General features: G+C 41.2%; 1 protein-coding gene across 6 annotated transcripts in view; it reads right to left on the reverse strand.

The window, feature by feature from the left end:
- Window positions 1–4,714: 4,714 nt before the first annotated feature.
- The window catches only part of MAEA (macrophage erythroblast attacher), a 44,982-nt gene continuing 36,494 nt past the window's right edge, over window positions 4,715–13,202 (reverse strand). For all 6 annotated transcript variants that reach the window (XM_015862576.2, XM_015862572.2, XM_015862571.1 and 3 more), the window contains 4 exons: window positions 8,362–8,470; window positions 7,090–7,223; window positions 6,328–6,523; window positions 4,715–5,930 (listed from right to left, as the gene is read on the reverse strand). In XM_015862576.2, coding sequence (XP_015718062.1) covers window positions 5,835–5,930; window positions 6,328–6,523; window positions 7,090–7,223; window positions 8,362–8,470 — 535 coding nt within the window. In that variant the 3' untranslated portion in view covers window positions 4,715–5,834. The remainder of the gene's footprint in view (window positions 5,931–6,327; window positions 6,524–7,089; window positions 7,224–8,361; window positions 8,471–13,202) is intronic.

Genomic DNA, 13,202 nt, shown 5'->3' on the forward strand with positions numbered 1-13,202 from the left:
ATGAAGTTTTTGCTCGTCTGATCATTGCCTGGATCAGTTATTGGTGCATCAGTAAAACGGAGTGAAGGTGAGAGCCTTTCCCAGCAGTCTGAGGGATCTGTGACTTGTGGATATACATGGTTCTGCTCCAGAGCCATTCAATGGCAGGGCTCGCTGCTGCTCCAGGTTTGTTACTTTCTTAAAGCTAAATGCAAACCAGGCTCTCCTTAGTTTCAGATGGACGAGATACAGTTTATAGAATCATAGAATCATTTGAGTTGGAAGGGCTCCTTAAAGACCATCTGGTCCAACTGCCCTGCAATGAACAGGGACACCTACAGCTCCATCAGGTGCTCAGAGCCCCATCCAGCCTGACCTTGGGTGTCTCCAGGGATAGGGCACCCACCACTTCTCTGGGCAACCTGTGCCAGTGCCTCACCACCTTTACTGCAAAACACTTCCTTCTATGCAATCTAAATCTTTGCTGTCTTAGTTTGAAACCACTTCCCTGATAAAGAGTCTGCCCCCTTCTTTCTGATAGCCCCCCCAGCTGTAGGTCAGCTCTGAGCTGGGCTGCCCAACGCGTTGCCACGTGGGACTTGAAACTAAAAGAGGGTGAGCTGAGACGTAAGGAAGACGTCCTTCGCTATGAGGGTGATAGGATGGGATCGGGCTGTGGCAATCCCGTCCCTCGAGGCGTTTGGGGCTGCGGGCTGCGCTGTGCTGCTGCACCCGGCAGGTGGCAATGCAGGAGAGCTGCAGGGTGGGAGCTGCTGGGCTGTCAGCGAGCCCCGGGGAGAGGGACCATGAGCGGAGAGAGCAGCTGCTTTAATTCCATTCTATTTGGTAGGGTTTGAACTTAGAGGCTCGTAGCATCAATCTGTGGCAGCAGGTTGGGCGTCCCACATCCACAACCTCAGGGGTGACCTGCGAGCGCAGCGAAGTCCGCCCCGTTCTGCAATCAAAGGTGGAAGCCACCATTTGTACGTGGATGCTGCTATATGCTTAACGCTGTTTCCAAGCCAGGAATGAGCCTTCAATCAGATCCGTCTTTAACAGGGGGTGGGAGGATTGAGGGGAATGAAGAGGAAAAAAGCTTGTTTGAACCAAAAATCTGATGAAAAAACCCGGATGTTTTCTTTCTTTTCTGTTAATGGGGAAGTAGCTGACTTGGCAGAGCAGTGGCTCTGACTTGGAAGGCACCAATGGAGAACTGCAGTCAGCCCCAAGATGCTGGAATGCAGCAGTGGGCGCAGGTGAGTTAAAGCAGCTCCAGCTCTTATGCAATGCTCCTGCCCTGCCTGCAGTGCTGGGAGCTGCCTGAGCCACCAAACAAAACAGCTTTAAAGATTCAAATCAGTTTTGATTGAACCAAAGTTGAGAGGTGACTTTCCATAAATGAAGAAGATCTTCGGGGAAAGATGCGACATATGAAGCAATGTTCAGAATGGCAATGGAAAAAAAAACCCAAACAAACCCACAACAAACAAATGATGAATTCAAACTGGAAACGAAGCACATATTTGAGCGGTGAGAAAGCACATTCTTGGTCTCCTGGTGAAGATTTTCTGACAGATGTGTTCCAGCTAATCACAGCTCTGGATTGTAAATAGCTTGACAGAGGTCATTTGATATCAGGAGACTGCAGAAATATGGCTCCTGGTTCTGCTATAAAGCACTGAGTTATGGAGAAGGTTTTGTCCACAAAACAGAGGCGGCAGGGCCAGAACCAGCTGGTGATTTGGTTATGCAGTACATCCTGAAGCAGCAGCCTTGGCTATTGCTACTATGAAGGCGTCCGTGGTTCCAGAAGCTAGATAAGAATTTGTTGTAAATACATTTATTTCCCCCAAAATCCCATCAGTCCCCTTACATTTTTCACTGTATCACCACCTCACAGGACAGACCACACCATGAGGGCACTCAGTGTGTCCCAGGGCCATTTATCCTGGAGCTGGACCTGTCCCAGTTCACATGCAGACAGTTGAGTCACACTCAGAGATGGTTCAGTTCCTAAATGCTCTGAGGGCAGGACCCACATCTTTCATTATCTATGTGGAAGTCAGCCCTGGAATCTGATGGTGCTCATGGCTATGAAAGGAGGAAAAGGAAAATGTCCGCTGTTTATCTGTTTATTTCCATTTAGGGTTTGTCTGTATCACCCTGTTTAATGCCTGTGGGTGGGGAACCAAATATTTAAGTTAACTGACGATCCTTTTGTCCTGGATTGAATAGGCTTTATCATCTTTCTCTTCTCATTGTTCCTTTGAGCTCCATCAGAATGTCCCGGCTGGGAACTCAGAGAAATACCCTGGGAAAAGCTGCTGCTCAGCAGGGCAGATGTCCTTCAGAAATATACAATGCAAGGATTTTTCTCATGGGACAGGAAGGAGAGATGAAGGAGCAGGCACAGCCCCCGAGGTGTTACAACATAACCAGCCTTTGTGAGTTAATTTGGGAATGAAGGAAATGTCTTATGCAGAGCCAGCTGAGTAGGGATCGTGCTTCTGGTTGATGCTGCTGACCAGCTTTAGTACAAGGGATGCCAATGGGAGCAGGCAGGACTGCTCTGAGCTCCAGGAAAGCATCACCAGGTCCCCTCAGTGCTCCACTCCTTCATCCTGGTGCTAACTCCGCCTTAGGGCTGTGTTTCTGTATCAAGGATGCAACACACTGGAGACTAAAAACCCTCTGTGACCATGATGCTTAATGAAGACTTTCCCAATTGAGGTCCTAATCAACAGCTGAATGAACATCCAGTACATCCAGGCTGCTGCCAGCTTTTCTTTCCCTCTGTTCCCCTCACCTTGCAGTTACTCTACAAATACACACCCAGGGGCAGATACTCTATCAGTTTTTTCCTCCCAGGACTCAGCAGTTCTTTCTGTGGTGCTAATTACCCTGCAGCTGATTTGCTCTGCCTTAGGTCTCAAGTTGAGCTTTTCTTTCCATGAGCACCTCAGGTCAGTGTTTAGCATAACCTACATCCAAACTTCCAACTACTGAGGGAAGCATCTCCAACCCTGCCTCTTTCAGTCTTACATAAACAGCACTTCCATCATCATCTTCTCACGGTACACAGAACTAGGAATAAACACAGTCATGTCGTGGGATGTTGGCAGAAAACACCCAACTATGCGTATAGTTAGAGAAATTAAGTAATCAGGCATACACAAGCCACCCCCTCTGCTGACACAAAATCAAGATGCAGAATAGCAGCATACAAAGCTATTGAAGTATTGTTTGCAGGTAACAAGTTCACACCTGCTGTGAGTCATTGGCTGCTCTTGGTTTAATGCCTGAAGGCACCTGAGATAGGAGCTACAAACTGATATGTCTGCTGGATTCTGGGCTCCAGGCAGAGCAGTTAAGGGAACACAGACCAGAAATCCCAGCAGCAGCAATCTCTGCCTGCTGCCATTTCTGGCCCCCCCAAAGCTGGAAGGTTTCTGTAGTCATGCTGGAGGATAAGGCTGAGAATGAAAGGCGTGTTGCAGGGCCTGCACTGGACACTGCCCATAGGGGTGAGCCAGGAGGCAGCAGCTGCCCAGAACAAACAAGGCTCACCACAGTCCAAGTAAGTGGTTTAAATGCAGGTTTCCAATGCAAGCAGTCACAGCTAATAGAGAGCTTCTGGATGTCTAGAGTGCACATTTTAGCACACCATCAGGAATACAGGCTGGCATCTGGGTACTAAAATGATCTCTCTGTAAGCAGAGGCCGTCCTGTTGCAGGACAGCAGCTCCCCTCCCCTCACTCCCACAGCCAGTTCTCAGGGAGCGTGGATTTCCACCACTCCCTTTAGGCCACAAAAAGGAAAAGGGACTGAAATCTCAGGAAGCCACAGCTCTAACTGGTACTTAAAGGAGCAAAAGCAACCATTTCCATGACATGCTCCTGTTTGCTGGTTACCGTGCATTTCTGCACAACTGATCAAGAAAACACAGCCAGTAATACATATGAAACACACACACACCTTCCTTCCTTGCCTTTCTATGAAGCAGGGAGAGGTTGCTACTTTCCAAAGTTGTCCTTGCCCTTCTCCTGCTGTGATAATGTGTAGAGACAAGGAAACAAAAACAGATGCTGTTGCACCTGGATTTCAGCAATGCTTTCCCCAGGGCAAGCTTGAGCTGATGCTCTTAATCCTGCATTATCAGGAAGGAAAAAATAAATCACTTTGATAGCCAATTACTCCAGTTACTGATGCCAGCTCTCATTATCTGTCTCCACCTAAGCAGGAGTCACCTGTATCTGCTACTTCAGAAACTGCTGAGGGAAGCAGATACTTCCAGCAAGGAGCACAGGAAAATCTGGTCTCTGCCAAACTGACAGCTCTGCAGCACTCCAGATACACCAGTTCAGAAGCATCAATAATGTATATGCTTATTGAAAATGGAACCTTTGGAGACATACCTCATAGCAGATCTCACTGTACTGATAGTGGCAGAGATGCACATAATCTGTAACCTACAAAGTTGTGATTTTGTGAGTCCTGTAGGAAGTGACAGAACTGACAGGAACATAGCAGTGAATGGGTCACATATGAAAAGTCTAAGCCAAGAATAGGTATTTGATTGAGATGCTCTTAATTTAGAGCCTGAGAAAACAACACAGATGATTTTACCTTGCATAACAGTAAAAGACGTGTGGAAGTTGCGCTCCTTGTACGACCCTTAAAAGAGGATTTTCTTTTTACCATTTAAATACGAAGGAACTTTCTTATTTTATATAATCAAGAAATGGAAAACAGTTTTTATTAACATGTTTTACATTTACAATCTTTTATTAGCTAATCAACATCAACATGCAAAAATAAGCGCTAAATACAAACCTCTACAATATGGTTTTGTTTAAACTACAATGGTTTAATTCTTTCCAAAAGTCGTAAGGATGTGTTCCGTAGTCATTAAAATTGAACTATTAGTTTCAGTAATGAATACTATTTAGGCCCTAAAATTATGTAATTATCCTGCAAGGCATCTTCAGAAACTTTGCCCAACACTTAAGAATACCAGCTCATTTTCATGTGAGTACATTCTCAAAGCAAGAAATAAGGCAGTAGCACTAATGATTTCATATTGAACCCTATGCACATAACTAATAACTTTAGAAGGACTTTAACACTATGGTAGACTGGAAAAAGAACATTTAAACAAGCATCAAATTTTGCCTGAAATGTTCTCAGTTTCTCTCAATATTTATGCAACCTCCTTAAAATATTTGGGTTTGGAAAACGACTTTACACTCCTTCAAACCAGTCCCTGGTTGATCCTCTAGAGAAGCCAGTCTCGTGTCAATGACATCAATATTTTCCCAAGGAAATAAGTTACATGATTCACGCTCAGGATCACTTCACGAGAGGATCAGAAAGAAGGCAAAGAGGAGCTTAAAGGAGAATATTCGTAGTACTGAAATCTTTCATAACAAAAGGGTCTTGGACAGTTGTAAAGAAGAGGGAAGAAAAACGGATTTAGGTTCCAATCTGTTGCAACTTTTCCCCCAGTGCAAGTGTCCATCTTTAAAGAGAGTTACCCTTTAAAAGATGAAAGTACTTTTGAGAAGAGTCCAATTTTTGACCTTATGTTACAAAACCTTGACAATCAAAGTTTCTTTTCGTTTTTATTCAAGTACAAACTTAAGTCATAATTCCTCTTTTCTTTTGTTTAAAGAGTGTTTATTGTTGCTCATTGATCTTTGGTCGCAAGAAACAATAATGCCACCGACAGGTCTGATCACCAAGGTGGCAGGTTTTGCTTCTTTGCCACACATTAAGGCCCCCCCCCTTTACAGGGAATGCCAATGTACTCTGTGTCAAAATTCCAGCGGCACTTCGTCTTGTGTTTTCTACAGACCTACATGATGTAGACTTTCTCAGCTTGTGAGAAGTTGAAGACTTCTTTGGTTCTTGGGCAAATTACTTTGTCATCTTGGCGAATAGAAAGCAGAGACTGCAAAAGAATGAAATCAGAAGATAATATTCACTACAGTATCTCAAAGCATTCACATTCTTTACTGTTTAGTAAATAATCCCTTCTTTATTAAGGTATAGTCTGAGGTGAAAACTTCATCCGTGAGGTACTTACTTGCTCTATATTATGACACTCGAGAAAATTTCCAGTGCCATTTGATTTCACACTATCAGCTTCTATGTTAACCTTACAGTATTTTCTTTAAAAAACAATTTTACCACATTCAGTCCCTTAAGAATTACTGTAAAAGTGTTATTTCTTTTTCCCCCCACTAATAGAGATGATGCTTCCAGCTCCCAGCTCTTATTTTGATAGAAGAAGCTACTGCAACCCCTGCTATTTCAGACATCAGTAAGGCACTGATTTGAACACTTACATTGTAACCATAGACATATCCATTTGGTAACATCATGGGAGGATTATTTTCATTCATTACATCCCCCGAAATCTTGCAGACTAGTCGGGAGTTGGCACAGTGTGCCATAGGCAGAGGCTGAGCCAGCTTGTTCAGGGATTTGCTACACACAGGGCAGTCTGGGTTTTTTGAACTCCCATCCTCTTTATAGCACTGTCTATTTAACAGCAAGTTAAGGTACAACCAACGGACCGCAACAAGAATCAGTTAATGAAAGACACATCAGAAATACAGCAATCTGTCCAAGTTTAGACTAGGTTATACACCAAATACAACTACTGAAGTTTAATTTGTGCATATCAAATACAACGGCTTGATTTCAAGAAGGAATAGCACTGAGCAACACACACCTGGCATGCTCTCCAAGTAACATTTTTCCTCTAAGCACATCAGTAGCATCAGCCCCTCTCAAACAGTCTATATTGTATTGCAAACACAACCAACCTTCTGAAGATGCAGGATATATTTGAATATTCATACAAAAACAAGCAGGATAAACTCTAAAATAGTTAAAAGAACTGTGGCTCTCACCCAGCTTTCCAACTTCTGCAAATATATTATCCTATGACTACATGGAAAGGATGACCCAGTATGAAAACAATGTAGAAACAAAAAATAGGTAACTGTCAATTTGTTGGTTTTTTTTTTTTTTTCGCACTCTCTGAAAAGCATTCATAGAAAAAAACCACTGTGCTCCATAGCAATATCAGCACTGAAGGATACGGTGTTTTTATAGCTGAAAGGCCTGCCTGGAGTGTTATAGTAAAAACAGAATTGTTTCCCAGCTGATGTAGTCTGTAGTTATCATATCTAAACTGCTGTATCAGCATTCTCCATCGAGCGGGGTCCAAAAGATCCTGTTAAAAGAAAACACAACACAACTATAAGTTGTTTCTAATCCAGTTGTCCTGGAGGGGAGCCTGAGAGTGGTAGAAACTCAGACTGAATCCATTACTTGTTTTCAAAGGACCTCAACAATATGTCAGCAAAACTTTATTTAAAGCATTACATGAAACAGCCGACACAAATGATATCCAGTCTCTAATCTTTTCATTATACTTTCTTATACATTGTAATGCTCCAGGTTACAAAAACAAACAAACAAAACTAAACAGGTCTAAGGATATAATATGACATTCATTTAAAAGAGATTTCAGAGAGCCAGGGACTAAATACACAGAAGACAAGGATACTGTGAACTCTAAAGTCACACCATGAAGAGTCATGTAGGAAGACTGAAAACATTTTTTGTTATGAGAAATAGCAGTGCTGATCACTCTCAAATTAGTTCAATATTATCAACTGCACATGCTACACTTGGAGGCAAATAAGAGAAAACTTATTTTAATATATTTAGTTTATTAACCAGGATTTAAAATAAAGTAATTCATAGATAATACACTGTGTATCAGAAGCAACAAATTCAAAACACATGATACCAAACTATGTAGGCAGTGATATTACCACTATGCAGATATTAGCCCTTATGCTTCACCCTGCACCACTTTAGCTCTCTCTCTCATTTTACTTCTTAACCAAGTAAAGACAGAAGGAAGAAGGATGGACTCCACCATTACCTTCTGTTGTGATCATCTGTGCTGTGGAATTCCCCCATCCAGAAAGATCAAATCAGCCTGAGAACTTGTTTGAAGGTCGTAGTGGTATATTTAAGTATTTCATGCTGTCTTACATTCAGTCTTTCAGACCATCTATGCTGATCTCAACATCAGAGGTTTAAAAATGTGCTTATATTGCCATGCTGATATGAGGCAATGTCAGGACTTTTGCCAGCCTTCCACTACTGCTATTATCTATAGGCAAGGACTGGTATTAAAATTAAGGACTATAAAAAAAAATGTATCTTTTAGAAATTAGAACTAGGAAAAAACCTGTTTATTTATGGATCTTCGTTGCATTCTGGTTTATGGAAAACAAATTACAAGCTTGTTTTATTATCCCACTGTATCACTGAATTTCAAGCATAACATTTCCTACCTTGTAGGGGGAGATATGAGTGTCTGAAGGAAAAGCCAACATCCCCATCACCTGTCGAACCTCATCCAGCTGGCTTCCTTCAGCCTGGCTGAAATGCTTCCTTGCATGTCTGAAATAGATAATTTAGATACGTTAGATATTGTTCCTACATCAAGTAGAAACATCTATATCATGTTAGACTTCTGAGATAAACTTCTGTCCTGAATACACAATCAAAGAAGTGGTTTACTTAAAGGACTTATAGTCCTACATATAAGAATACAAGAATAACTTCATAACTAGGAATTTTGTGCTGCAATTACTTAGAAACCAAATTTCCAACCACAGCATGTAATCTTACCTCACCTACACCCAGCAGGACAGACCCAAGACTGGTGGAAGAAATATCTCCATTTACACAAGCTCAATGTGTCGCTCTTTTGCATACACTTGTAAGAAAGGCATGTGGTCCAATAATGTGGTAATGTGGTATCCTGAACCACTAAAAATCAAAGCATTTAAAATTCTACCCTGTTTTCATTGACATTTAAGAGAACATTTACCTTTGGCAAAGTGATTATTTGGTATAGGCTGGGAGGCAGCGTCAGATTCTATACAGACCACTAGAAATTGCAGGGTAATGCAATAAAACCCACCCTGCTAATAGCAGCTTCTTAAATACTATGAAAAAAAGCCTGTAACTTAACTACAAATTCATACAGAAAAGGGATACATAAGGTTGAAAACTTAAATATTGGAAAGAAGCAACAGAATTACCATGAACATCTTTAAGGTAAAGACAAACTTTAAGACATACACAAAATGCTGAGAAATCAGAGAATTATCAGACAGAGATATATGACAGCTTTAAAACCCTGTGTGAAAGCTTCTCATGTAGTCACATTAGTTCAGCATTTCTGCCCAAGTCCCTATTTACAGGGCTGTACAAGTGCTGCGTAGTAGACTGAATACAGAATCAGCTCTGTATTGAATTTCTGGCATTGCTAAAATGTAGAAAAATCTTCTCTGTGCTGTATTTTCTCCATAACTTGTGTTATAGAGTGAAGATAAAAAGTTACCTCTCAACTACCACAGAGTGCTCATTTGAACCTTTTCAGAGATAGATCTTTTAGAAGTCTTTTCCTTAAAGTAGTAATGATTTTAAAAGCACAGAGTACACCTCAATTGTCCAAAGCTTTCCTCTCCCAAAGGAGAGATTCACATTTAATTTTCCTTCTAATTCTGTGTTCTGCTAACTGTGCTTAGGTCACCAATAACACCACGAGAACAGTTTCTTCAGCAGTGTTTTAGTGCTCCTACTTCCTCTCCCACCCAAACCAGGAAGCAGTGGAAGTTATGCAGGACAGACTGTTTCCACTCAGCTTCCTATTTTGGGTGAGCAATTCAGGAATGTAAATATTGTTCCCCAGGTGATAACTGTTACAATAGGAAAAGTACAAAATTGGTGTCCTGAGAGCAGAGCCTTGGCAGCCTGAACATGCTGGAATAATGCTCAAGTGTTTGTGCAGGCCTGCATATGAAAGCAAGAGCTGTTTAACAGAAAGCTCAGACAAAGCAAAAATTCAGACCTACCAATCAAACAGGATTACTGTGCAGATATAGGAGAGAGGAGGAAGGAAAAAAAAGTCTTAAAACAATCAGATCACTCAGCATTTGTGTTCTGTGATGTCAAAACAGAGGCAGTAATTCAGTTTTGCAACATGCTCCTTAGATTTGAAGTCTTCCCATGAAGCCTGAGATACTAATGTCTGAACCTCACCTACTGTGCACCAGCAGGCCACAGTGAAAATGAAGATATGCTTTAGAAAGAAGCAATTTTGTTCATTCATGGCACTATATATTTTTTCTTTTGGTTAACATTGGGAAGCAAGAGACAGTAATATGAGATTTGTGAACGCAAAACATTTAAGTTACACTTTACATGCTCCTGTGCCATTACTTTACCCTTCCCTTTCTATTCTCCTATTTCCATTCTCTCCACCTTTCCCAAATGTCAAACTCTTAGAGGCACTGTGAACACTAACAAGTGTTACATTGCTTACTTCCAGTGCTTTTACTGCATTAGCGTGTATTGGTCAGTATAGCTAGAGCAGTGGGTTACATTTTTCATCATTATGCGTGGGCCATCACTGAAATCACTGCCTTCTCCTTTCTCAAATGCCAGTGATTCTGTAAATTCCATAAACACCTTCTGTTTGAAATAGCTGTTCCTTCAGCCCGAGGAAGCGTGTATGAAAACTGCACGCTTGGCAAATCCAAAAAAGGAAAGAATATCTGTGAAGACTTGATTTACAGTCTGTATGAGGGTACAGTGATTTTGGGAAAGTATTTAAACTACAGAATGTACAGGTACACATCCATTTTGTTTGTGTTACTGGTTACTCTTATTTACTGTTTTGTCCTTTATGTCTGAAGTGTATAGGCTGTTTTGTTAAGCTTTTAGCTGAGAACTGTGCATCCATGACTCCCCACAACAGCAAAGCAGCAGAATGCTGTCAGATTTTGGAGAATGAAGTTAGTGAGAGCCCTGAAAGCATGAAATGAGCGTCATTCATTGCTACTGCAGCAGCCCTGGGCTTTATGCAACCTGAAGAGACTGTAGGAGTTACAGGCTGATGAGTGAGCCTGAGAACTCTGTGATGTATTTAGGTAGAAGTGATTTACTCTCTGTATTGAAAAAAACAGCTTTTGTACCTTCTTGAAACAAGCTCTCTGAAAACTGCTCTGATAAGCTACCTCAGAGCAAGGTCAGCCTGTGCTTCTTCTATTCTAAAAAGCTACAGAAATTCAAACACATATTTAATAAGATAAATATTTTTAAGGCTCCCATCAGTTTCATCCTAAAAGCAGTGTGGCACTTTGGAGGTTCGCAGCAGGCAGCGAGCAAAGCTTTCAAACTTATTTAAACACCAGCTGCGTCTCAACAAAATGTCAGCTCTCTGAGTTCCACTCGTACAGGAAACTACTTGGTAAACAGCCTCTTTCTCTGCTTTCTAATGGATGCCTGACCTATTTATTGCACTACGGACACAATACTGAAAGAATCCTGCTGCAGGCACTTAACAGAATGAAGCTAATAAAAACACAAGTTCCAATGGTTTGCAGCAAGATTTATGCTACACCCTCCTACAAGTATCTTCCCCTATTACACACTTATTTTGAAGCAGATTAGAACATAATGTCAAAAGCTGAATTTTTAAACCACGTTCCTTCAAGACAGCACTGAGAAGTTGAACTCAATGTACAAAATCATCAGAAACTATCAAGTTAAAGTGGATTGAGAAGCCCTTCTGTGGGTCCTTTTCTCTGAGAAGTTATAAAATTAAAGCAGCGTTATCACCTCTGGCAAGTTACAACTGCCAAGTGTAAACACATGGCAACCCTGAACTTCAACAGGTATGTGGAATCTACACGCTTCACCTCAACACCCCAATACATTGAAGCTCATTTCCAATGTAGAACGACATACAAGTTTTAAATCTTGAAGGACTGAAATATGCTTTAACACATGTTTACAAAGAAAGCCTCAAAGGTAAAAGAACAAGCCATAAATCAATAAACACCCATGAAAGTACAAATTATCCCATGTCAAGAGCGCTGGGCCCTAAAATGAGGGCAACAGCTCACAGACTCTATTAAATCCAAGAAGGAAAAGGAACTGGGAGGAAACAAACTTCCAGAATCAATAACAGAATGCAGAATGAACTCGTTACTTTGTTCCAATTCTTAGCCCATCTCTTTACTCCAGCTCTACCCCCACCCCATTTTCTAAGCTACATAAGGAAGTTGAAGCTCAAAAAAAAGTAGTTTTCTGAGCATGGACTATTCATTGTTAAGATGCATGACTGCACATTTGGCAAAGAAGCAAAATTAGCAGAGAGTAAAGCTAAGGGCACAAAGGCACAGTATTCACTGGATATAAAGGGCACAACAGGCTTCAGAAGACAGACCAAGTAGTTCAGTCTTTCATCCTTTTCCTAAGTACCTGGCTTAATTCCTTAGGACCTCAGAGCTCTATCAAAGAATATGCGTATGTATCTTAATGACAGTGTGTAGCCTCTCCATCCTTCAATTATTAACCTGCTACAATTATTTAGCAGTTTCATCAGACTGCATATTTGGTCATAAGAGAGACAACAACCATTTAGGTGCAAGTAGGGCAAAGCAGGAATGATATGAGGTGTCTCAAAGCCAACAAAGAGACTTGAACAAAATCAGAAATAACATCTGAAATAACCCCTAAAACTAAAAGGTGAGTCATTTTGGTGTAGGTGTTAACATCAGGCCTCCCAACACTGCTGAGCTACTTTTTCCTTCCAAAATTCAAGAAGGTCCAAGTTTCTCATCCATTTATTCAAAGAGAAATCACCTGGTTCACCCTGCAGAGGAATTGCTACACCTAAAGCAGATGACAGAGCTAAGAATGCTTTCAGTCTATGCTTATGATACTTGATGTTTGCTACAGCTCCGCACTCCTCAGAGCGAAAAGCAGCTTTTCCACAAAATACAAACCTCCTGCTGGTTTCAATTTCTAGTACAACTTCAAAGGCAGTAATACTTACCACTTCCTCAATATAAAACTTGTCAGAAATCTTAAGGTGTAACAGATATCACTGCACTGTATTAAAGAAGCATGAAATCTGTCCATAAAGCTTGTCATCTCACCCTAGGTTTAAATATCCTTAAAGATAAAAAGAACCAGAACCTTCTCCATGTCTAAGATCCAGCAGCTCTGCCCCTGCATCAAAAGTTACGGTGCTGGAAAAAGTACTCCTTATAAGAATTATCAACACATTTTATAGTCACACTATCAAATTTCCACTTCTTTCAGCAGAACTGGT

The sequence above is a fragment of the Coturnix japonica genome, chromosome 4 (genome assembly GCF_001577835.2).
Source record: "Coturnix japonica isolate 7356 chromosome 4, Coturnix japonica 2.1, whole genome shotgun sequence".
NCBI lineage: Eukaryota > Metazoa > Chordata > Aves > Galliformes > Phasianidae > Coturnix > Coturnix japonica.